This window comes from Stenella coeruleoalba (genome assembly GCF_951394435.1).
Source record: "Stenella coeruleoalba genome assembly, chromosome: 1".
Taxonomy (NCBI): Eukaryota; Metazoa; Chordata; class Mammalia; order Artiodactyla; family Delphinidae; genus Stenella; species Stenella coeruleoalba.
This window is the reverse complement of record NC_137169.1, coordinates 24924320-24949768: the sequence shown is the minus strand read 5'-3', so window position 1 is coordinate 24949768 and position 25449 is coordinate 24924320. Positions and strand designations below refer to the sequence as shown.

At 54.5% G+C, this 25449-nt stretch overlaps 1 protein-coding gene across 7 annotated transcripts in view; it reads left to right on the top strand.

The window, feature by feature from the left end:
* Nucleotides 1–4289, top strand: part of SPOCD1 (SPOC domain containing 1) — a 29463-nt gene extending 25174 nt beyond the window's left edge. For all 7 annotated transcript variants that reach the window (XM_079900766.1, XM_079900765.1, XM_079900764.1 and 4 more), the window contains 6 exons: nt 474–606; nt 836–986; nt 1304–1439; nt 1979–2068; nt 2358–2544; nt 3459–4289. In XM_079900766.1, coding sequence (XP_079756892.1) covers nt 474–606; nt 836–986; nt 1304–1439; nt 1979–2068; nt 2358–2544; nt 3459–4126 — 1365 coding nt within the window. In that variant the 3' untranslated portion in view covers nt 4127–4289. The remainder of the gene's footprint in view (nt 1–473; nt 607–835; nt 987–1303; nt 1440–1978; nt 2069–2357; nt 2545–3458) is intronic.
* Nucleotides 4290–25449: the final 21160 nt, after the last annotated feature.

The window sequence follows — 25449 nt, the reverse complement described above, 5'->3', positions numbered from 1 at the left end:
TCTAGGAAAATACTTTCAGCATAAGGATGTCCTCAGTGTTATTTGTTACAGTGAAAGCCTCGAACGACCTGATTGTCTAGCAGCAGAGGTGATGCGTACACTCCAGCCCACCCCATCAGTGCAATGTCTACAGGGACGGTATAACACGGCAGATACCTTTGCTGTGCTTCATGGACACATGAACCACAAAAGGACCCCCGAAACTCTGTGTATAGATAAACTATTATAAAGGAACACCTGGAGTATCAACGGTTGTTTCTAAGTGGTGGGACAAGGGGGGATTTTTTTTTTTAATTTTCAAATTTTCTATATTTTCTAAATTTTCTGTAACAAGTTCACGATACCTTTGTAATTAAAGAATATATTATTTAGAAAAATAAAACCACAGCCCTGAGGGCCCCCTACTCATGGAGGGCTGCTGACCTCCCCAGCCGCCTTCCCGGCCCACCCCTCTCTCCTCCTTTGCCTCCCAGGAACCCATGGTGTCCATAGACTGCGGCCCACTGGCCCTGCCTGCCACGTCGAGGGGCACCACGGAGCAGCACGAGGACACCACAGAGCAGCACAAGCACCACTTCCTAGACCCCAGCTGCCGCATCTGCATGGGTGGGAGGGAGACACAGGAGGGGCACAGGGGTGGTGGGTAGGCTGGGGCTGAGTGTGGGGTTCAGCGGCAACAGGGATTCATGGCTTGGGGAGAAGGTGGTGGGGTGGGGGTACCTGTGTTCCAGGTCACCTCAAAAAGGACCTGGTTCAAACTCCGTTTCTAGTGCCCTGGGCTGGCTTCAGCCTAGCTGCCGGCCCCCTTTTCAGCTCCTGCCTCTGCTCTTTGCAGACTGGAAGCCCTTGTATGAGCGGCCAGCCTCCTTCATAGCCACCAGGAGGATGGGGGATGATGCTTTCCAGAGAGCCCCAAGCCTGGTCCCTATGTCCTCTCCAGAGATGCCCCAAACCAAGGAGAAGCCTCCCACGGAGCCCAAGGACAGGTATGGGGCAGTGGGCAAGGAGGTGGGCAACTGGCAGGGTGGGTGGGGGAGGCCACCTGCTAGGGCAGCAGACACAGGCTGGGTTTTTCCATATGGCCTTAGGCAAATCCTGCCTCTTGTGTGGGCCTCGGTTTCCCCATCTGTGCAATGGAACTAATCATCCCTGCCTACTGGTCTCTACCACATAAGGCCATGTTTGGACCAGTGTTCCAGCACCCACAGTGGAGACACAGGACCTTCTCTGAAAACTAAGGAGCTGCTGGGGAAGCCCTGGTGACCTGTTCATCTGGCCCTGTTCTCTCTGTCCCTCCCTCTAGGCTCCAGATGCCTGCTGGGTCCACAAAAGCCCTGCCCAGCCAGCCGCCCTGGGAGGGGTCTCTGGACATGTTCTCCATTAAGCAGTTCCGGGTCAAGGCCCAGCTGGTCTCGGGGCACAGCTTTTGTCTCATCCGGGTACTCCTGCCCAGCTCGCCGAAGACTCCCTTGCACACTGACCAGCCCAGTCAGCTACACACACCCCCGTTCATTCATTCACCCACTCACTCCTTCTGAAACAAGTCTTTGGCTCCCTCTCTGTGCTTGGCCCTGTGCTAGGCTAAATGCAGCCCCACTCGTGCAGAGACACATGGGCAAAGGACTCCCTATAACCCAAGGCATAAAGCAGGAAGGACCCAGGAAAAGGGTCTGGTGCATCCTGGCCCAGAGTAGGGTTTTAGGAGTTATTGTTGAGTGAGTGAACGATCAGCCAAGTGTTGGATGAGGGTAGGGGGTTAGAGGAGGGCGTGAGGGGCTCCTGAGAAGTGGAGGAGATTGGCCAGGACAGGCTGTAGGCCTCCAGGGGTAGTTAGGGCTTTCCAGCAGCCACTGGGGCTCCTGATACACTGCCTGTCAATCCTCTTGGCCACAGGCTGTGGCTTCCGGGTAGCCAGTATTGAGTCTGCCTAAAGTGGGCGGGAAGCTGGGAGGCTGACTGGCCTCGTACCTGTCCCCAGGCCCTGCCCCAGGTGATCCGCTCTGCAGGCTGCATCCCCCCCAGTGCTGTCTGGGACTTTCTGGCCAGCATCTGCCCAGCCGAGGCCAAGGTAACCACCCACCCTTGGGCACCACCTCTCCTCCTAGCACCATATCCCCAGCCCTGAGCTCTCTTTCACTCCAGCTCTGGAGCAGAGGCCTGGTTTAAGATATCCGGGTCCAGTTCCCACTGTGACTGCAGACTCACTGTGTGAACCTGGGCAAGTCCCTCTGTTTCCACCTCTGGAAAATGGGGCCACCCTTCCTCACAGGGTTCTCAGAGGTTCAGATGAGACCAGGGGTGTTCACAGGAGCAGAGAATGACTGTTCCTAAACCTGCTCTTCTTCCTGCAACCTCAGGACATCTGCGTGGTCAGACTGTGCCCACAGGGCTCTCGGGACACCCAAAATTGCCACCTGCTTTATTCCTACCTCAACAACAAGCAGTGCCACGGCCTGGCAGCTGTGGAACAGGTGGGGGTGGTCCTGCTGCCCCTGCCTGCCTTCCAGCCCCTGCCCTCCAGGCTGCGCCCTCTTGGAGGCCCAGGTGAGTGCCCAATGCCCATCCCAGGCCCTGTCTCCCCTCACTTGGTGACCAGACAGACGTTGTAGACACAGTCACCCCTGTCTCCATGGAGGCAGACACATCTCAGAAGGGAACTTCTGAGATGGGCAAACGTGAGAACAAAAACAAGAAGAGCTCAGACTTGTATATTGTTTACTATGTGCCAGACACCATTCTGAAAGCTTCACTTATATTAATTCAGTTAGTCCTCAAAATAACCCCTTCAGGATGGTGCTGTTAATTTTTTCACTTCATAGATGAGGAAACTGAGGTAGGGAGAAAGCAAGTGTCCAGAGTCACAGCCAGTCAGTAGCAGAAACTGGCCTGCTAACCACCACACATACAGTCTCTCCAATCAGGCACCTTGATGAGAAACTCACCAGTCACATTTGACCCCAGCATAGCAGAAGAGGCAGGAACCACCAACTGGCTGAAATTAGGACCTACATAAAAGAGGAAGGAGAGATGTTTTCACCACAGCTATCCTGGGCCAAGCTTGGCTTTTGTGCCTGGATAGCCTCCAGGGTGTGGATCCAGGAAAGCATGGGAGGGGGCTGGAGGGGGTATCAAGGGGAAGACTGTACCTGTTGCTGAGTAGTGTTTGATCTTTCTGGGCTGCCTGTCCTGGGGACAGTGTGGTAGAATGAATCATACAGCCTTGAGATTAAACCATCCATGCCCCAGTCTCAGCCAGGTGAACCCTTTCACACACTGTGAGAGCAAATCTTACGCCCTCCTACTTAACTTTCCTAGCATCTCATGGGCCCCATCTCACTACTGGAAAGCTCTTCTTGGGGTCTAACCTCCAGACCTCTTGCCACAGCCAGAATGCAGCTTCTGGGGGCTGTGAGTTCTCTCCGTCCAAGCCTTTGGTCTCTTTCCTCCTCTTTCTCCAGGCCTGGAAGCCACTCACGCAAGCCTGTTGCTGGCTGTGCTGCTCCCCAAGGCAGGGCTTCTGGCCACAGCAGAGTTCAGCCCCTTGTGGGGGAAGGTTCGCAAAATGCTCTCCTTCAACAGAAAAGCAGAGATGAGATGCCACCAGCCAGAGGCCACAGGGCCAGACGTGGCCCTGAAGGGATCCCCTCCCCTGGTGGGTGCCCTGCAGCAGGGCCAGGGCAAAGGCAGCCTGGCTCCAAGGGGAATCTGTGCTTGGCAGAGGCCTGCCAGAGGCAGGGGGAGACTGTGGGGAGAGCCTGAGACCTGGCAGGGTCCTGGGCGAGGGCAACGGCATCCAAACCCAGGCTGGCACCAGTCCTGGCATCCCTATTCAGCTTCACCAGCCGGCCATGACCAGCACCTCCACAGGGCTTCCTGTCCCCGCCAAGCCCTGCTTCAGCATCTCAAATCCCTGGTGGCCATGAGCCAGCAGTTCCAAGCCTCACTGAGGTCCCTAGGCCAGGAGCAACTTCCCCGACCTCCTGCCCAGCCTCCTGCAGCCGCTGGGATTCTTGGCCTCCTCTGCCAGTCCCCTGCAGCTCCAGAGCCCCCTGGTCCATCCCTTGACTCCTCTTTGGGGTCTACAGATGGAGTCGGCTCTGAGTGTCCCCTTCCTGAAGAGACCTGACCCTCATTACCCACCAAAAGAGGGGCTTTAATTCCCTAACCAGTGCTGAACCCTGAGGTGCTCCGGAAGGAGCAACAGGGGCAGAGGAAGGGGATGGTTAGCTGTTTGAATTTCCTGTTCTGCAGTTTGCTTGGTGTTAGTTTTTGGTTTAATAAAGAATTTGGCAAAGTTGAGACTGCATCTGCTGGCTGGACAGGAGGGACCCTGGGCCTGGCCACGTGTGGGTTGACGTGGGTGTGTCTGGGAGTTTCTGTGCACAGATATAGCAGAGCTAAAGTGTTAGGGATGGAGGGGGTAGCTTTGTCTGCTGCTTGTCTGAGGTCCTTAACCATCACTGTGCGCCAGGGTTCAGCTGTTGCCATGGTGGACTCTGGAAGCATTTTGCAAGTATTTTGAACTGGGTGGAAGAAGTGATGGGAGAGAAGGCAGCACTAGGTTGGGGGGAGAGAGAAAAACGAGGCTTTTGAAGGGGCATAGACACTTAGAGATTGTTAGAGAGGAAAAGGAGAGCAAGTTGCAATGGATTTAAAAATTTTCAGTTACCAAGACTTTTTCCTTTGGAGAGTTGGGGGTTACCGCCGTAATCCCTACGCGTCTCTGTGTGTATCTGAGGGTCGCTGTGTGTGCGCATGCCTGTGACCATATGTCTGTGTGGGTCTCTGTTGAGGAAGTTGGGAGGTCCAAATAGGATGTCTCCTCTCTGTTCCTCTTGCCAGCTCCTGGGGACTGATACTGGAGAAAGCCAAGGGCCTTGGCCTGGTGGATGGGGGTGGACATTGAGGATGGGGTTGGAGGCTGGTGTTACAGGGCAGGATGGTGCTGCTTTGCCTGGGGCCTGGAGTGAGCTCTTAACAGCAGCTACAATTGGAAGGCATCTCCGTGTGTGTGTACCTCCGGAGAGCTGAGTCTAGGCATTGCCATGGGAACTTAACTGTCTCCTCACTACCTAATCCAGGGTCCAGAAGCAGGGCCTGGCTTGGAGGACAGAACTTGTGGCAGGACCCCACCGTTCACCCCTGCCCCGGCCTGAAGGGGTGTATCTCTTCCCACCCCTTCTCTGAAGTCTACCCATGTACCAGCCTCGCCCTGGGCTGGGAAAGATGGGGCAATAGTTGGGGGAGTCCCACTTCTCTGCCCCATGAGCTGTGCTGCTGCCCTACCCGCGGCCGACAGCAGAGGGGGCCCTAGGCCTTGGGATGGAGGTCGGGGCTGGCAGGACTGGAGGCCAAGCTGGAGGCGGGGCGAAGTGTGGGAATTTAGCCGTAGGGATTGGGCGCGTGTGTGTGTGTGGGGTGGGGTGCCGGGGGTGGGACAAGGAGGGGGGACTGGGCAGGTGAACCGCGGGTGGGGGGGAAGCTCCGAGGGCCTTGTGAGGGCCTCAGTGCTATATGCAAATTACCCAAATTACCCTGCAACCTGCGGCTTGACTCAAGTCGGCAGCAACTTGGGTCATTTTCTTAACACAGGGCAGTTGGGGGACGGCTGTGCGCCCTCTCCCTCCAAGCCCAGGGCTTCCTCCCAGGGAGACGGGAGACCGTTTGGTCCGTTCCCGAGCACTCAGGGGAAAAAAAGCTCCGTACTCTGGGCTGGGACTTCCTTTCGGAGCGTCAGTTTTCCCCTCTGTAGATGGGAGTGATCGTGCGGCCCTCTGGCACCTCGCCCCGCAGAGAAGGCTATAGGTGAACCCCGAAATCCTCAGCCTGCTTCGAGGATGGGGGCTGGACAGCATGATCTCCACCCACCTTTTGGCGCTAGTCCGCAAGCCTCTTGCCTTTCTTTTGGCAGAGGAGGCCAGGAGCGCGGATTAGGCGAGCTGTTGCTAGGGGGCGTGACCGGAGGTTGCTGGGCTCGGGTTGCTAAGCAACGCTGGGCGGGGCTCACGTTGCTGGGCCGGAGTAGGCGTATCAGGGGACCCGAAGAGCCAGCTAAGCTTCCCTAGGTTTTAATGGAAGGCGGCCGTCGACGCTGGTCTCCCCGCGACTTTCTGCGGGCTTCACCTTCCCCTGGGCAGGACGCCGTCTCGGAGGGTCCTTCCGGTCATACCCTCCGAGACTCCGTTATCCTCTGGGCTCTGGAGCGAGGAACCCTGGGTCTTTGTGCACGTGTCTACGCGTTTGCTAGTGCGGTAGGGGGAGGGAGGGTCGCTTTTGGGTTTCCATAGCAACCGCTCCAGTGTCACCCCATTGCTCCCAAAGGTTTGAGCGGTTGCGTGTGTAAATTTACATATATCTGCATGTCATTAACATAGAGGCGGAGCCGGAACTTGTTTGGGCAACTATCCCTGGACAGTTCCGTTTGCTTCTCTCTCATCCCGCCTGATGGGCACGTGGGCCGCGCATGCGTGAGTGTTTTGCTTATTAATGTTCCCAGATTTGGGGTGGGGGGGTGAACTGTAATAGTGACCACCGGTTCCCAGGCCCCGCAGTCACCTCATAGAGCTGTTTGGATGAATCCACGTACCCTTGACCAAAGACCCAGTCCCACCGGGCAATGCCAGGCCTGGTTGGAATCCCAGGTATGCCCTTTCTTGTCTGTGTGGCCTTGGGCAAGTTTAGTTGTCCTCTCTACGGCTCAGTTTCCTTCTCTGTGGATAGGGATACTAATCCCTAACTCATCAAGTTATGAGAGGGTTCAATGGGATGCCACTTTTATATGCATTTCTTGCTGCTCTTGGCATACAGTATCCACTTAGTGGTAGCTCTCTGCCTCCCTCCATGGAGCCCAGCTCCTCTCAGGCCCCAGCCAAAGCAAACTGACTTCTTTGCAGCTCATGTCATGACAACTAAACACCCGGAAGAGCTTCCAGATGTCAGGGCAGACTGGGTTCGAGGCACAGGATGAGGACTATTAGTTTGCCTGTTTGTCTTTCTTGGATGCTGGAGGCCAGGTTGGTGAGAAACACGGACACCACCCCACCATCACCACCACTACCACACACACCTTTACACCCTTGTCTCAGCGGCCAACTGTTTCCAGAAACCTTGCATTTCTGTCTCAAAACGGCAGCAGGGAGGTTGAGAGACTTAAGAACCAGAGCTAAGGTGATCGAGAAAGTACTCTCCAGGACTGAGATGTCTGGGATGGAGCAGGGTCCAGCAGGAGGCTAAGGTCAGAAACTTTGCTTGAAGAGCCATATATCTGAGCCTTTACCAGAGAGGACTGGGGGACCCTGGGGCCACTCCTTTGCCCTTTCTGGTCCTCAGGGTCCCCATTGTGGACAACTGGGACTCCTCTGCTGTGATTTGGGGTGGAGGGCTCAGTATGGAGAACCCTCTCACTGCTGCAGCTCTGTAGCAGTGCCATGGAGGAAGTGAGTTTTCTGTTGGGGCAGAGGCTGCGACGTACCCTACCCCTTGAGCGTGGCTGGGATGGAGCAGTAGACATCCTGGAAGTTCTTGTTCTTACTTGGACTCTAATTGTTCCAGATAGCCTCTTCAAAAGCTGGGAAGTCCTGCCTGGGTCTAACTTTACCTTCCTGCTCTGGCAGAAGCTCCTTCTCTCCCTCATTTTTGCTGGTGTCTCTGTAACCTTAACAGCCTTGACTGCTAGGGTCAGAGGGGAGGCAGAGCAGGTGTTAAAGGAGGAGAATCAGTTCCACTCTGTGTTGGTCTCTTAGTTCTCAGTTAGGTTCAGATAATTAAAATAAATGAGATTGGCTCCTATCCTGGGTAGAGGAAGGTTATTGGTGATGAAGAGGGAGTATAGAAGCTGGATTCCGATTGGTTGGTTGGCTTCCTGGAGGAGGTAGAATTACCTGGGGGCCATACCCTGCCGTTGTCACTCTGACACTATGCAGGACTACTGTCTGCCGGAGGATGGCAGTGAGCCACTTCCTTCCCTCGTAGCCACCTGTGCTCCACAGGTAAGGATTCTAGGGACAGGCTGAGAGCCTGGCAGTGCCCAGTTGGCCTGCTTGTGTCCCGCTCTGGGGGCCAATTAAGTCTCCATCTCTAGCCGCGCCGATTAACAGTTAATAAGGCAGCAAACACCTGCAGCTATGGAGGCGAATTAAGAGCAACAGTCGGCATAATACACAACCCGATAAGTGAGCAATTAACAACCGGAGAAAGATTAATAGAAGCAATTACATCCTACTCGGGGCTCTGTAAATACGACTGTCAATGGCTGACGGATTCAGTGCGGTCTCTCCTGGCCCCGCCCCAGGCTGCAGCCTCTGCAGGGAGGGAGTCAGGCCAGCCAGCCTGTGGATTCAGGACCACAGAGTCATATATACATGGGAAATGTGCATATACACAAATGTAGACATACATAGACAGACATGCTCACAGAGATAGTCCACAAAGTGCAGTCACACAGATACACACATCCTGTACTGTCACCCACACTCACATTCACACAACACAGAGCTACACATTGGTCATTCGGAAATACACACCGACATACACAGGAAAATAGCCACAGTGTCATAAACAGACACTTCCCTGTTTTAGACAGAGCCACACAGACAACCAGACACACAGTGACACTCACATATATGATTTGGATATATAGACACACAGCTCCATACTCCCAGGGTCCCAGATGCATGTGGCATCTGTCCTCCTTTGATGCCCACCTTGCAAAGGGTCGTGCATAGTGGGTGAGAGCTGCAGCTGGGCATCGGTTTGAGAGTACTGGAGTGCGGGTAGGAAGGGACAGAATATTTGTGAACATGTACGCAAGCATGTCTGTGTGCATGTAAGTCTAAGCATGTATGTCCTGGCAAGAGTGTGTTTTACCGATGTCTGGGCATGTTCCTGTGTGTAAGCACGCATGTGTCTATACATCTGAGTGCCTGTATGAGTGTCTGCGTGTATGAGTGTCTGCGTGCATGGGAACGGGCACATGTGCTTGTGTGCAGCGTATCTGTGACTACACACGTGGGTTTCCAGTTCATGTGTGATGCTATGTCAGTGCCCAGGTCTGGGTAACTGTGTGACGGTACCTCAAAGTGGCTTTATGTGTGTCCTGTCTCTGTGCTGGGGCAGATGAGGGAATTCTCTATGGGATGCTTCCCCGGGGAACCTGCGACTTCTGCTGACCCCAGGGTCTACCTCCAGGGATCGAGGCTCAGAGACTGTCAAACATCCTCTAGGCCTCCTTGGTTTTCCTCACAGGGACTTCCAGCCCCTCTAGTGGGACTCAGCACCATTGGGCCTCACCCAGGTAGGAGGAGAGAAATGAGAACAGTTTCTAAAGGAATGGACTTGGAGGTTAATTTTTCCTGGTTGGAAGCCAAGTCAGGAGTTCACTGAGAATGCTCACCGTCCTCTCAAAGCCACAGCTCCAGTCCCCACCGGGCCCTTCTCACTCCAGCCTCCACCTTGGAGCTTCCCATGGAAAACCCCCAGACCCAAGACTCATGCACTTAGCTCCCAGCCTGGGACATACGCCATCATACACAGAAACCCCAGACCACAAGGATACAGTCATGCAGACACACAAACAGAGACAGTCATGAATACAAATACATAAAATTCTACTCACAGTCACACCCAGACCTATCTGCCCACGCACAGTCTCACCTCACACACAAAATCACACACACGGGCTCCCACACAGCGATGCCCACACACACCTGCACTCCCACGTGCCCACACTCCCATCCCTCTCTGAGATGAGCCTAGTGCCAAGCCCGAGGGCCCAGAGGGTCGTCCTGAGACAGGTCCCCCCACTTGCCCCAACACTAGTCTGGCCAGACGGCGGAGGCCTCCAGGCCCCAGGAGAATTCTCCCTCACTGCTAACCCGCCCGGCTGACAGGCGGGCACATTGAGGCCTGGCTCTGCCAGAGGGGTCATGGTGTAAATAAGGGGGTAATGAGGCTCACCAACATCCCCCATCCCCCGCCCGAGACCCAGATGCGGCCTGCCCCAGGACCTCTCACTGTTGGGCAGGGAGGAGCTTCTGAGCAGAGACATTTACAGGGATTTACACAGCCACCCACACAGATGCAGACCTCCACAGGACACAAAAGGACCCAGACACACGCAGTGTCTGGCGCTCCCCCTTTAGCAGCCCGTCAGTGGCACCCCCTCCCAAGGCATGAGCCACTCGCCAAAGCCAGGGCTGACCTTGCAGATCGCCTGGCGAGGCCCCTCACTCCCCCTCGGCCTCCCACCATATAATGAAAGCAGACAGGAAACAGATCTGAGGGCCCCCAAAGCCAAAACATCTGCCTGTCAGTCTCTCCTTTTGTCAGTCAGTCGAGCCTTCTGTTTGACTTTTATTCATTCAGTCTTTGTTTTTCACTTGTTCATTTGTTCACTCACTCATTCAACCAATAAGGACGTTAAACAAATCATTACTTTCAGGCTAATAACCTGGCTGGCCTCCTGGCCTCCTGGCCTCCTGGCCTGGGGATGCAATTGCTGGGAAGGGAGAAAAGGTGGGTCTGGGCTCTGAGGGAGAAGGGGAAAGAGTGGAAAGGGTATCCCCCATCCCCTACTTCTTCTTCAGTCTCTAAAAGTGAAAAAAAAGGTGTTTCTTCTGCAGCTGGAAGGAAAAAAAGCCAAGTCCCAGGATAATAGATAATAATGGCTAACACTTACAGGCTCTTACTCTGTGCCAGGCACCGTTCTAAGTGCTTTACATGAATTAACTCAGTTCATCCTCATAACAACTCTATGAAGCAGCTACTATTATTAACCCCACTTAGGGGCACAGGGAGGTTAAGTAACTTGCCCAAGGTCAAACAGCTTGTCAGAGCCACCCCAACTGTTTGAAGAGCCTAGGGCAGAGTACAAAAGGAGGCCTCTAGCCCTCTACCCGGTTCCCTTCTCTCCCATCCCTGGGCTCCCTGTGGCTGCATGAGGGGCCTTGTGTGCATGCCTGTTGATGCCCCGACACTCGAGACCCTGCTTGCCACACTCCTGGCAAAGAGCCGCCCTTCTGCCACCCTTCAAGCTTGAGGAGAAAGGACGTGGGAAGAGGCCACCAGGCCCTGGCGGCCAGTTTAGGGCTGTTTGGGGAGGGAATTCCAGGATCCTGGGTCAGAGTATAGTTTAGAAGGGGGCTGGGGCTCCAGGTGGGCACAGCCCTGTGGCACTGTGGACCTTCAAATTCTTCACCCCATGCAGAAGAGGGTCAAAGTGGGGTCCTCTAAAGTGGGGGGTCCAGGGCAAAGGCCTTGGTTGCCCAGGTCTGAAAATATTAGAGCTAGTAAATGGCAGACCCAGCATACGATCCCAGGCTCTCTGGTTAGAGGCAGCTCTTAACGGACTGATGGGGGCTGAGGGGGGCAGGGGGCTGGTGGGATGGGCAGAGGTTGCTAAATTTTTACTTCTCCATCCCCACTCCCAACCCTGCCCTGACCAAATTCAGGCCGTCCCCGCCATGGGAATGCTCTGTGCCCAGCTCCATCTGGGCGTCGGGGGCTCCCAAGGATGACTTGATTCTCAGTCTTGTTGCCCCTCGCATCCCATTCTCACTGACATCCCCACCCCTCCTGCAGCAGGGATTAGGGAAGGAGTGGAGGCTTCTGGGATTGAATGGGTACCAGTAATACCAACACATCCAGCTCCCTGCCTCTGTTTCCCTGGCCCCAGGATTCCTGCTGGTCTCCAGAGGCTTTTTCACATAATTACCCAGGCTAGGAAATTCAATCTCTGGTGCCAGCCAGGTCCTTGTTATGCAAATATAGGCAAATGAGATGCAAACGGAGCAGTCCCAGATTAACAGAGAAATCCCCAGCAGCTGGAGGAGTCGCCATGAAGTCAGCTCACTGGAGCTTCCCCGAGCTCCCCTCATCCAGCCTCTGTCCACCTAGATGTGTCTGGTCCCTCCCATCCTTGACGCCACTCTTTCACCCCCCTCAGGAGCTATCTGCTCAGACACAGAGAGGGTCTGGACAAGAGGGGACACCAGGGCCCAGGCCCCCCACGACCTTTCCATCTGAGGTCTCTGCCCTCTCCCCACTCTTAAGACATCCAGGCAGGGGTGGAGGTTGGGGGGGGTGAGTGGGGCTGAGAGAGAGGGAGAACTCTGTCTTGCCCCTGCAGAAGAGAGAATTCACACACACACATACACACACACACACACACACACACACACACACACAGGCATGCAGAGTTGAGTGCGAGAGTCACCCTTAAGATGTACACACGTATGCACTATTCAGACACAGGTGTCACGCACACCACCACACAAATCTGGCCAAGCTCCCCACCCTTTCTTTCCCCAGCACACCAGAAATTAAGCCAGAGACATCAACAGGCTGTGGTAGGAGGGCAGGCTCTGTCCCCATTCCTGGGGCCTGCAGGTTAGATGCTAGTGCCGGTAGAAGGAGCCTGGGTCTGCATGAAGACAGAAGGAAGTAGAAGATCCTGCCCAGGGCACGTCCCTGGGAAGGAGGCTGGGTGTATGTGGAAGTCTCAGCAGGAGCACTGCCCACCTGAACCCCCGGAGACAGGGTTGAGGCTGGTGTCTATACCATCAGGCGCTGCCTGGGGGAACCTGGCCCGCTGGCTGGTCCAACCAGCCCAGGCCCAACTTCTAAAAATAAGAGTCAAGAATCTAAGCTCCTGGTTGGTTCTGCAGGAGCCTGTTGCCTTGGCAACCCCTTCTCAGAGGCCTCCCTCCCGGCTGCCCCGTTTGGCTGCTGGTCTCTGTGCCAGTCCCCTCTGCTGGCCCCTCTGTCCCATCCTCCTGGGGAGGGAGGTGGGGTGGTAGGGCTGGGGGTGGAATAGCCTGGAGGCCCTTGGGGGCTCCAGCTGAGCACAGTGGCCTGAGCGTGAGCCCTGTCTGGGGCTGACCGTGTCGGAGGCTGTCTGACTGTGGATATGCGGCTGTGCGTGCGACAGGACCCGCATCTGACAGCCTACATCAGGCTGTGCCTCTGTGTATCTCTGCCTGTGCTGTCTGTGACTCTCAGAGTCCCTGTGGACGACTGTGCCCTCTCTCTCTGGATCCTGGTCCATGTGTGTGGCCGTGTGTATCTGAGTCATGAGGGAAGGCCTAGCCTTGGCCTTTCTGTGCCTGCCCCTGCCCACGGCCCCCCTCCATGCGGGCTTCCCCTTAACCCTGCCCACCTCCATGTTCTGGCGCAGCAGGCTGGGCACACACAGGGGCACAGGGGTGCCCGGCATGAGCCAGAGGTCAGGTGGCGACTGGGCCAAGGTCAGCTTCTTCCAGGGTCTGCAGCCGAATATTGACTAAGCCCCAAATCTGCCCCTTTGGGAGAATGGGGGAGAAAGCCCCCCCTGAAATCGTGCGATCTAAATCTGAGTGCCTGCGTGTGCGCGCTACAGTCACGGTCAGAGGCAGAGCCTCCCCTCCCCCACCCTGCCTCCCCTCTCCAATTAATCACCGAGTCCTGTCAAATCTCCTCATGATCACTGCCCCAGCCTGCCCCTCCTCTCTTCCTCTCTGTCACCACCGCCCAGCCCAGGCCAGCCCCCTCTCTCACCCAGATGGTGCAACAGACTCTGAATGGCTCTCCCCAGTTCCTGGCCTCATCCTGTCTCCCATGCCCCATTCTGTGGCCACAACAACGATCTTTCTAAAACACAGCTTGGATCTTGTTATGTTACAGCCCCTGCAGAGGACCATCCACTTTATTCTCACAGCAAAGCGCTAGCTCCTCAACCCGGTCTAGGTCTCTGCTCACTGACTGGGTTTACCTGTTGCCCCTTCACTCAGCTACACAGCTACTAAGAGTTGCCAGAAGAGGTAAGGATCTCTCTTTCCTCTGTGCTTTTGCACATAATGTTTCCTAGCCTGGGACCAATCCTCCCTCCTTTTTTTTTTTTCAAGAGGAAGACAAAATATATATTTCTTATTATAAATCACAATTTCACACAAACCAAAAGAGTTTATAAAAACACATGAGATAACCCCCACATCCCTTTTATACCTTCTTAAGTGGCAGTTTGACTGGCACAAAGAACTAACTACTTCACAACATATAAAAATAAGAAGCGGGGCTTCCCTGGTGGCGCAGTGGTTGAGAGTCCACCTGCCGATGCAGGGGACAGGGGTTCGTGCCCAGGTCTGGGAAGATCCCACATGCCGCGGAGCGGCTGGGCCCGTGAGCCATGGCCGCTGAGCCTGCGCGTCTGGAGCCTGTGCTCCGCAATGGGAGAGGCCACAACAGTGAGAGGCCCGCGTACCGCAAAAAAAAAAAAAAAAAAAAGAAGCAAAGCTAGATATAGACTATACCTCATGACCAATGTTTGAGCATCCTACCTTTCTTAGAAATTACCCAGATATCCAAAATTATACTTACCATTTATACTAGCCAATCCTCCCTCCTTTGGATAAACTTTCACATTCTGAGACTCAGCATAGGCATCACCTCCAGCAGGAAGCCTTCCCTGACTGCCCAGGCTGGGTTAGGAGCCTCTGTGTTCTCATGACATCCTGGGCTGCCCCCTTCCTCCCCTGCACACACACTGCACATATTTCTAATGACTTTTCCCCAAAAATTTTGTAGAAGATTTAGAAGAAACAAAAAAGTATTAATTGAAACAAAAAAAATCACCGATAATCCTCTCTTCAGATTTAACTCTCTGTTTATTTCCTTCCAGACTTTCTTTAAATGGATTGATTGAATATTTTCGTTATAATATTTTCGTTATAAAATTAAGAATATCCTATATGTACAGTTTCTTTTCCTGCTTTGTTTCACTCATCATTATATAATGAGCTTTTCCCCAGGTTATTAAAAATTCTTCAAGAACATGACTTTTAATGTTTGTATAATATTCTTATATATGGATATATCATAAGTTATTTAACCAACCCTCTATTGCTAGACATTTATGGTGGTTGTGACTTTTCACGGTTATAAATAATGGCAATAAGCATCCTTATGCATGGTTCTTTTTCAACATCTTTGGTTACTTCTTGGATTGAGTTCCTAAAAGTAGATTAAGAGCACCAAGGGGTCTGTCTGTTTTAAAAGCTCCTGACACCATAGCCCGATGGCCTTTACCCTTCCATCAATGGAGGCTGAGAGCGCCCCAGATTTCAGTTCTCATCAACACTGGTGCTATCTTTAAAAACAACTATTCATTTCAATAGGTAAAACTACATCATATTGTTTTAATTTGCATGTCTTTGATTACTGGTGAGGATAAAGCTTTTGTATCTCCTCTTTTGTGTCATGCACAGATCACAGTGAGCTATAATTATATTTTTACATCCTGCCTCTCCCTCACCAACCTCAGCTCTTGAGGGCAGAGCCTGTTTGGGTCCAATTCTCTGTATCAGGAGCAGGGACAGAGGAGGTGTTCCCAGTGTACTGGATGGATTTCACTGAAGACTCTGTCTTCAGCCTGAACTTTGATGTTGGGAAGACCTGGAGTCAAGCTTTAGCTCGGAGGATTGAATTTGGGCAAATTACTCACCTCTCTGGGCCTCAGTTTCCACATATGATAAGTGGGTCTGAGTGAGGGTTAAACAGGATGAAGAGTGTGAAGAGGCATATAAAGGGCTGTGAGGTATTGTCTGAAGTCTGCTCATGTTTATGTACACGGGGCCGAGGGAGGAAGGAATGTGTGGCAATGGCCAACTCCCCCTTCCCAGAGACAAGATGGTGCCCAGATGCCTCTTGGTCCAGAGGTGGGCAGGGAGCTCAGAGCACAGAGTCCAGGTAAGACGGGGAAGGCTCGTGGCAACCGTCAGGCCTGAGTTCAAGTTCAGCTGACTCAAGGACGTTTGTGTCCTTGTGTAAGTCCCAGAGGGGAATTGCTGGCTCTGTTCACATCTGGCAGGGTTTCTGTGTTGTGAGCTGTTGCCCACACCATTGCCTGGTATGGTTTAATCACCATCACCAGAGAGGGAGAGCACCTCTGCCCTGGTGGCATAGCATCTCTTTCTGAGATCGGCCCTCTGCCACATGGAGTGTCTTAGAGACAAGCCCTCACTGGGGGCACCCTCACCCATTCTGGCTCAGGAAACGTTCCAAGACAGACACACACAATTTCTCTGAACATTACCAGCCTAATGATACTGTCATTTGAGGTCTGGAAATGAGGAGAAATCAGCTTTTTCTCAGTAATTAATGTGAATGATGGGCCTTGAGATGGAGTGGCAACCCCCCAAAGTGAGAACCAAGCTCTCAGAAAAGTCAGCCAGGTATCCCCCTGCCTCCAGGAAGGTCTGCGTATCCATCCCTGGCGTCTGTTTGGTCTCCCTTGGATGGGCCAAGGCCCCCCGCCCCTTTCCCTTTGTCATTCCTTTAGGGATCACTTTAGTGGTTGAGCTCTGATGGTCAGGAAGTTCCTCCTTGAGTCTGCCCACAGTCCTTCCTGCTGCAATTCAGTTTACTGTGCCATTGCCCTCCTGAGAACTGCCTTTTTTGGGGGTGGGTATCCTTGGGTTAGTAGGGGCTGTCTTTATCTCATGTGTTGAAAGCAGAGGTGAAAACACCTGGGTAAGAGTGGACTGAAGTGAGGTACTCCAGGCTTTGTAAGGATGGAGGGATGGGGGCAGGGCTTGGCTCTAGCAGACAGAGGGCTAAAAGCCGACCCAGCTTTCCTTTCTAAGTGAAGTATCACCAGATTCATGACTATTTCTCTGGGGCCCGCCTCAGCTTCCCTACCACCCTCAGGGGAAAATGTTTTTCTCCCATCCCTTTGTCTTCTTCATTTGTTCACTTTTGGTGCTGAGGAAGGAGACACGGAGTAAATCAGCTCCAGGCCCTGCCCGTGAGCAGCTCTGAGTCCAGTGGGACAAGCAGACGCTGGTGCTAACAGCTCTGAAACAGAGTTTACGGTGTCACAGAAGGAGGTTACAAAGGGAGCCCAAAGGAGAGAAGAACTGATGCTTTCTGGAGGAATCTGGGAGGTAGAGGAAGGGTCCTGGAAAGATTCACTGAGAAGTCCAGGCAGAAGGAATGGCACGGTCAGAGCCCGGGAGGTGAGAGAGAGGCTGGTACGATCAGAAAATGGGGTCTAGATCCTGGGACATGGGGTGGAGGCAGGAAGAAAGGGAAAGCTGGGGGGTCTACAGGGGTCAGATGGTAAAGGGCAGTGAATGCTGAGGTAAGGAGTTTGAACTTTATCCCGAGAGCGCTGGGGAGCCAGTGGGGGTTTAAGCAAAGGAGGAATATGGTTGAATTTGTTCTTCACTTCACTTGGGGAAAATACTGTCAGAGGCTGAGGGACAAGACTAATAGCTACTGTCACATATCTGTGGTCCTGAACAAAGGCAGTGGGTTCCAGAGATGTTAAGAGGGGAGATCAGATGGGACCCCACAGCAGCTGTGGGTGAGATGGTAGTTGCTGGTGGTCCAAGGTCAGGAAGCCAAGATGAGTCTCAGCACAGTCTCCTCCTCCTCCCCTGAGCCCCCAGTGGCTCCCTAGGCCTCCAGGAGAATGTTTCAGTCCCTTGGAATGGCATTCCCAGTCTGACCCTACCTACCTCTGTGGCCTCAGCTCCTCCCAGCCACTGTGCTCTGGCCCGACTGGTTTCTCCATTAGTCATGAGCTCACATCACCCACTCCAGCATCCAAGCCTTCGCTCATGTTAATTAGTGTCCCCTCCACCCCCCGCCCCATGTCTCCCCTCCTCCCTGCCTCCCCAAACCCTCCCCACCTCCTCAGTGAAGGAGACCCTGTCTGCCTCAGCTCCCCTCTGTCCCCACTGCCCACTTTCCCTCCTTTCCTCTATAACCGTCACTTAGCGAAGGCCTGGGCAGACCATGTCATCAGCACAAAGTTGTTCAAAGAAAGATCCTTAAAGGAGAACTGTAGTCTTGGGCTCAGGTCAGGGCTAAGAGCCAGCTCCCATCCTGCAGGGGCTCTGATGGGGCCAGGCCTGCTGAGCAGTCTTGTCTGCAGCTATCTCGCCTTGGCCAGTGGAGATGTCCAATGGAATTGCTGTTATTGCTTCAAATTAGGCACCAATTTTCCCGTGTAATTGTTTGCTAATTGACATGAAATTCTAATATAATTAGTTGGGCCCCTTATCGGGGAGCCTGGGGAGCCAGAGGCAGTGGGGGGCCACTGGAGCCGGGAGGGTCTAGGAGGCTGGGGAAATGTGTCTGAGAGAGGAGGCCCTGAGCTGCCATCAGGGCTGAGACAAGGAAAGGTAGAGACTGCAGAATCTCACAGTTGAAAGAGCCTTTGGAGACGCCAGCACTTGCTACCTATCTTTCAGATGGGGAAACTGAGGACAGGTAGAGGGAGGAACGTCCTGGGAGCTGGTGGCAGAGCTGGACCAGATATCTGGGTCACCTGTCTACAGTGACCACAGCTGTGGCCTGACTACGGGTCCTTATGACATGGCCTGTGGCTGTCTGGCCTCTGTTTCCAAGTAAAGGTGCCCCTTTGAGAGGGAGGAGGGGAAAGTGGGAGAGGTCGTGGGTACCAGACCCCTTCTGAGTAGGAAATGCAGTAGGTAGAAAGCCTAGGAAGGATGTCAAATGGTTAAAGTTGGAGGAGAAATGGGGGCAGACAAGAGGCTCTGAGCCTCTCCCTGAGGAATGACTTCGGTGTGGAGAGGAAGATGAGGAGGCTAGAAAGCCCAGCTTTTCTCCCTCCTCACTTGCCGGCAGATACCACACACACCCCCATGCCCCACCCCAGGCTTTTTGCCTCTTCCATCGCTCTGGAAAGGGTCTGGCAAAGGTGCGGGAGCCAGCTCGTCCAGCTTATGAGAGCCCATTGTAAATGTTCCGGACTTTTGCCAACCAGTTGACTTCATGTTAGTAGTTGAAATTGACCATCACGGGAGGCTTTACACCATGGAAATTGACAAATGCTACAAATCAAGGCTACACCTCCCTACTCCCTACCCAGAGCCCCTTAAACAGTTACCAGCACACCACTGAAACCATCTGAAATGTGATGCAAGAGCGTCAGAGATTCTAATCATGTTAGGGCTGGAGGGTCTCTACAGATCCCAACACAAGGGAAAACTGAGGCTCGGGAGCCACCCAAGACTTCGTCTGTGGCCCCCCAGACTCTCAGTCCAGGCTCCCCTACTCCCCAGGACCAATACCATCTGGGAGGGCTGCAGAGTTGCTTGAGGATTCAGCCTCAAGGGAGAGGAAGGAAGCACTAAAGGTGGACAGGCTGGGTCTGATGGCCAGGATGGGGCAGACGGAGCCCAGGGGACCACAGGAGGTCATGTCGAAAGGGGCTCCTGTCAACAGCCCAGCTTGTTTCCCTGGCTCTCTCCCAGGCAGCAGGGTAATTTGGCAAGAGAGGAGAGGCTGTGGGCCCAGGCAGGACTGGGAGGAGGGGCAGCTAGTACCCAGGACCATTCTGGGGATGCCATTTTAGTCACCTTGTCCCCACGCCCACTCTCTACCCCTAGCAGCCGGTCTCTCCAAAATTGACTCTCACGCCTCAGGTTGCTCTCCATTCTCCTCCCTGCAGTGTATCCTTAATCTCTCCTACTGCATTAGCTCCCAAGGTTCCATTCTCTCTAATCCCTATCTTTACCCAAATCTCTCCTGTTTCTTGGTCACCATCCCTGGATGTCCTGAAGGCGCCTCAATGCAGTGTGTCCAAAATAGAAAATATCGACTTCCCACAAATCCTTCCCCATCTGAGTAAATAGCACACTCCCCCTTAGGGCCTTTGCACTTGCAGTTCCCCCTGTTTGGACAGCTCTTCCTCCAAATATCCCTCACCTCCTTCTGCTTGGATGTCACCTTCCCAGAGACACCTTCCCTGACCACCTTACCCCAAATCACCCCCATTCTCCTCTACTTCTCCTGCCTCCTTACCCAGCACTGTCCTTCCTTGTACTTAGCAACACTCACATGCCATGTATTTATGCTTTTGTGTCTGGCTCCCCTCCCCCACTGGAAGGTAAACTCCACATAACCACAGCAGTTATGTGGTTGTCAGGTTCTAGAAGTTCCTTGAGATCCTAGGTTGTATCCTTGTCACTCGCTCAGTGCCAGACATTTTTAGTAAGCTCTCACTAAATATTTGTTGAATGAATGAATGAATGATCGAATGAGCCTCTAACCAGTTGCCTTCTCCAATCCTGACTCCTCAAATCCACCTTCCAGTTGCCCTGTGTCCTTCCTTAAACAAACTTGACTATGATTGTTCCCTGTCCAACGCTCTTCATAGATCTCTTGCTTTCAGAATAAAGTCTACCTCTAGTTTAGCTTACAAGACCCTCAGTGATATATTTCCAGCTTAATCTCCAGCTTCACACATCCTCCCCCAAACAACTGCACACACACACACACACACACACACACACACACACACACACACACACAGGTACAGAGCCTGGATATGCTATTTCTGCCTTTGTGTAGGGCTCCCTCAGCCCTCAGGTGGTCCTCTGCTTTCTCTGACTCATTTATTTCTTTTCTTCATTCTGTCCCTAGTGTTTCTGGAGCAGCCCCTTGGCGCCAGGCCCCTTGTTGAGGCTTACTGGGAGGGGTTGGCCCCTCCCCTCCTCAAAATGCTCCCCATCTGTCAGGGAAGGAGGACCTGAAATCATCTTCTCATCCCTAGTTCCTCTTGTCCTTTGGGCATCCTGATGTCACCTCCCTGTCCCTAGTAAGGCCTCTGGAGGGCCCCCAGGAGGAGGCAGCAACTGGCTCTCGTCTGCCTCTGGCTATGGGACCACACATTATTGGCATGACCAGGAATAACTGGATTTGGGGTCTTTGTGCCCCTCCCCCCCGCTTCTGGGAGATAGGGTGCAGAGTGAACCCTCCCTGTCAGGGCCCAAACTAGGGCCTGACGGAGTAAAGGGAACATGGAGTGATTCAGGCTGCCGCTCTTCTCTAGCACTTCTGAGCCACGGTGCTCTTCACCCCACAGGGTCCAAAACCCAGGGAGAGTTGAGGCTGTTCGAGTGAGTGGAATGTGCACACACACTTGCCGGTCTCTGGGTGTGCATCCGTGGACCTGCCCTCTGAGCCCGGTGTCAGGGGCCTGTCTCACACGCCTGGCTGTGTTAGGCGTGCTTAGGGATGTGCCCAGACGCGTCTGAGTTAGGGCTCGTGTGCGCATGTGCTTGTTAGGAGTCGGCACCGCCTTGGTACCCTGGTGGACCTTCCTGCGCTCTAGCTTGAATCTCAGTGCAGCCACATGTTGGCGAAGATCTCAGAGCCGCGCAAGCCCATTGCCCAAGACGGATGAGCTCCCCCCAGGGCCTCAGAAGAGCGCGAGCGTGAAACGGGCGCCGCTCCGCCCTTCGGGCTAATGGCTCATCCTCCCTGGCCATTGCCTCCGAGAGCCCATTGAGCGCCGCGTGGGTCGGCGAGCCGGGAGGCCGGGGTTGGGGGGAGGAGAGGGCCGAGGCGTGCTCGGGGCTGGCGGCCCGGGCTCCCTGTGAGGAGAGGGCCGTTCCCTCAGCCTCCCGCGGGTGCCCAGAGAGGCCCAGTGGCGGTGTAGAGGACACACAGCGCTGGGGGCACGGGCGGCTGTGAGCGTCGGGCCTGCTCCCCAGAGCGCTGTGCCCCCAGCGCACGCTCACGGACACCCACTCCTGCACCCTTGCACAGACACACCGACACTCGTGGGCGCCAACGCCGGCGGAGGCACTATGATACAGACACCTAAGTGCACAAATGCAGGGACACGATCGCAGCTTTGTGCAGGGGCTGGGCGCGGACACACACGGACAGACACACTCAGACTCCTTCCTACAAACACCCGCCCCCTAGGCTCACTGGGGCAAACGCTCGTCCATACGTGAGCGCAGACACACCGACACACCCTCAGTGACATAGGCAGCGAGCACCCAGATGCACTGGCACACTCGCAGACACACGCAGGACCGGGAACACGGACACACACAGACACAGACACGCTCGAGCGGACTCGTCCTGGAAACACAGGCTGGAAACACAGGCTCGCAGAGGCAAACGTTTGCCCACAGCGCGCACAGACGCGCGACACGCTCCCGTGGATGTTCACGCAGTGATGGAGACCCTGACACCCGTGCTCCCAGTTACTGGCTCGCAGCCCACGCCGGGCTCGCCCCGTCCCCGCAGAGACCCAGTCACAAAGCACGTCCACCCAGACACACGCCACACACGCAGGCGCGTGAGCGGACACACCAGCGCCGCACACACAACCGCACAACGCAGACGCACTTGGGCCCCAGCTGCCTTTGAAATTCAAATCCGCGCTGCCTTCCTCGGCTTTGCGACCCTGCGGCCGGCGGCACCCCGGCCTCCACGGAGGGCCCCGGAGGCCTTACCGCCGCCCGCCCCAAGCGGAAATGAAAATTCATTTCAGGGGAGACCTGGGCGGGGCACGGGGTGCGCGGCAGCCTCAGCGGGAGTGCCTTTTGTGAGCGGAGGGGTGCGGGGAGGCCGTGTTCCTCCAGCTATGTGACCTTGCCCCGGTGGCCGGCAGTTTCTGGGTAGCCTCAGGAGGGCCCCGCCTCCAAAAGGCAGGCGCAGAGCTCACCAAGTTGGTTGGGAGTGGGGAGCATCGCCAAGGTCTCAGGCTGGGAGTGCCGTGTGTCCCCGGGGGACTTCCTGGCAAGAATTAGTTCAAAAAATCCCCAATGACAAGAATAACCATGTCATGAGTACAGATCAGCAGACACACGCAACACACTAATGCACATCCCTTATCTAGGCATATACATATATATAAAACACCCAGGCCCACAACCGCCCACAGACACACACCAAATAGTATCACACACACAGGCCCCCTGGGAAATTGAAGGCCTGCCCACAGCTCCAAGTGCATGCAGGAACACACACCACAGGCTGGCACAGACACGTACCAAACACTGACACACAGATATGCACAGGCCTGAAAGCACTTTCTCCCCCCCCCACACACACAGACAGGCTCGAGCACACACTAAACAGAAACACCACACCCTCTGGTTCCACACAAACTCCAACACCACCAAACACTGCCCTGTCAACACCCGGCACATTCCCCCAGACACTGAGGGGGTGCACAGATCCCAGTGTCACACACAAGTATGCGTTCCACACCACACATACACCCAAACAGAAAAATCAGTGCACAAATACCCCACACACCCTGCACGCAAAGACACACACACACACACAGCAGAGATCCCCGGAGCCAGGCCCCGGCTTCTGACGTACAAGGCCTAGGCAGACACACACAGAACCTGCAGGCAGGCATACCGTATACACACAGAGACTCTCCCCCCACGCATTGACGCATACAACCACCCACACGTGTACCCGAGCTCAGCCCCGCTCACTCCCACTCTGACATGCGGAACGCTGGCTCAGTGATGCATCCCAGGGCCTCTCCCTTCCAACCACAGCACTCAGGAGCCTTCTTTCCCCTCCTCCCCTGACCCCCAACCCCTGCCTCAGCCACAGGCCTCACGTCCAAGCCTGGACCCCAGAGGTCAGAGTCGCCAGGGTTGGCAGTGAGGTAGGCCCGGCTGCTCACCTGGCAGTGATTGCTCTCCTGCCAGCACGAGGTGCTGTGTGCTTGAGCATGAGGGATGTCCTCCTGGGGTGAGGCCCCATGCGGTGGTGTCTGCGGCAATGGCGGTTCTCCTTGCCAGGCAAGTGTGTAGGTGTCAGCAGGCCTGTGCCATGTCCTTCCCAACACCTTCAGCAACTCTGGTTGTCTCCCCCAGATCTAGGTGTCCTGCTTCAGCCTCTCCCTTCAGGGAAGAGGCCCTGGGAGTCAGACCCCTCTCAGATCTCTCACCCTGAGGGAGCTGGTCTTCTCTGGAAGATCAGCTCTAATCCTGAAATAAATTATTTTCCACAGTTGGCATTTGGTCTGTCCTCTGGGGGGTAGCAAGGAGGCTAAGGATGAGGCAGGATTCAGGCAGGGCCTTACTGAATGAGGGGAGGCATGGGTTCTACCTCTGCCTCTCTGTAAGCCACAGTTTCTTCATCTGTGAAATGGGAGTGACCCTACCAACTTAAAGGGTCGTTCCAGGGGCTAATTGTGACAATAAGTTAAAAACAGCCGGCACAGTGTCAGGCCCACAGAGGGGCTTTGCAGGATGAGCTGGTCCCTCTAGACCTCTAGGTCACCCCCACCCTGCCTGCTATGCTTGTGGGGTCCGACTTGACACAAGCCCAGTTCAGCAGGATCCAGGTGACACGGAGCCCACCTGGGGGCAGGGAGAGAACCTGGGGCATCTCAGACGATGGGAACACATTGACCCCCTGACTGCCAGTGTGCCCCGTGCCTGCCGAGTGTCCCAGGCCCTCCCCAAGGGACCCCCCCCACCCAACCCCGAGTCGTTGCCAGGGCTCCTAGCCTCTCAGGCCTGCAGCAGCGGGGAGTGTGGGAGAATTTAACAAGGGGAGTGCTTGGGCTGCCTCCTGTCAACTGGGAGGGATTGTCTCTGACCTCAGTCTAGAGCAGGAGGTGACAGGACTGATAGGTAAGCCAGACAGGTCCCCGCTGCACCAGAAGAATGGAGGGGATCGTGTCCTGGGGTTGGGTGTGTTGGTTAATTATATACCTGTGTACCCCAGTCAAGTGTATATGTCTGTGGGACAGCGACTGTGTAAAGTGTGTGGATATGCATCTGTGTGTATGTTTGTGTGTGTTTACACAGACAAGGATGGCAGAAAAGGAAGAGGGGCTTCCAAATAAGGAGAGGAGGTGCTGCAGAGAAGTGGATCCGGATTCAGTTTCTCTGCAGGGGTCACGTGCGCACACTGTCCTGGTCACACCTTGGCTCCCGCTGCCTCCTTCGCTGCAATGATCTCAGCAGATGAGAACTCCAGCTGGTATGGGGCTCAGGAAGGGGGCACTGGGAAGGCCTCAAGGTCAGGGCCCCATTCTGAGTCATCTCCATGACCCCCAGAACCGAGAACAGCCTGCAGCCCCGAGTAAGTCTGAAAGGGGCCCACATTCACGCAGATGACACCTCCCTGTGTCTGACACTGCGTGAAGCACTTCATCTTTACCGTCTCATGTGACTCACATCAGCTCTGTTAGGTTGGGATCATTACTTCCATTTTACAGAAGAGAAAACTGAGGCTTGGAGAGCATAAGTGACTTGTCCAAGGTCACACAACCAGTGAGGAACAGAAGCAGGAGTCCAGATCTGTGTGATCCCAGGGCCTGAACTCTTTCCAGTTCATCACGTGGGAAACTGTAAAACACAATTTTATTGGACAAACATTGATCGAAGATTGCAGACTGGAAGCTCTTTGAGGGCAGGGTCTATGCTTGTCCTTCCACCATTCACTCCCTCAACATTTGCTGAGCACCTACCGTGTACTTGGCATCGTGCTTTGTGCCAGGGGATCCAATGGTGAATGGATGGACAAGGTCCTTGCCTTTACAGAACTCATGGTCCAGTGGGGGAAACAGATGACATGGGTGTAAATAGACAACATATTTTCAGAGTAATGTGTGCTAGGAAGAAAATACAACAAGGCAATGGGATGGAGCGACTGGAGCGGTGCAGGTCG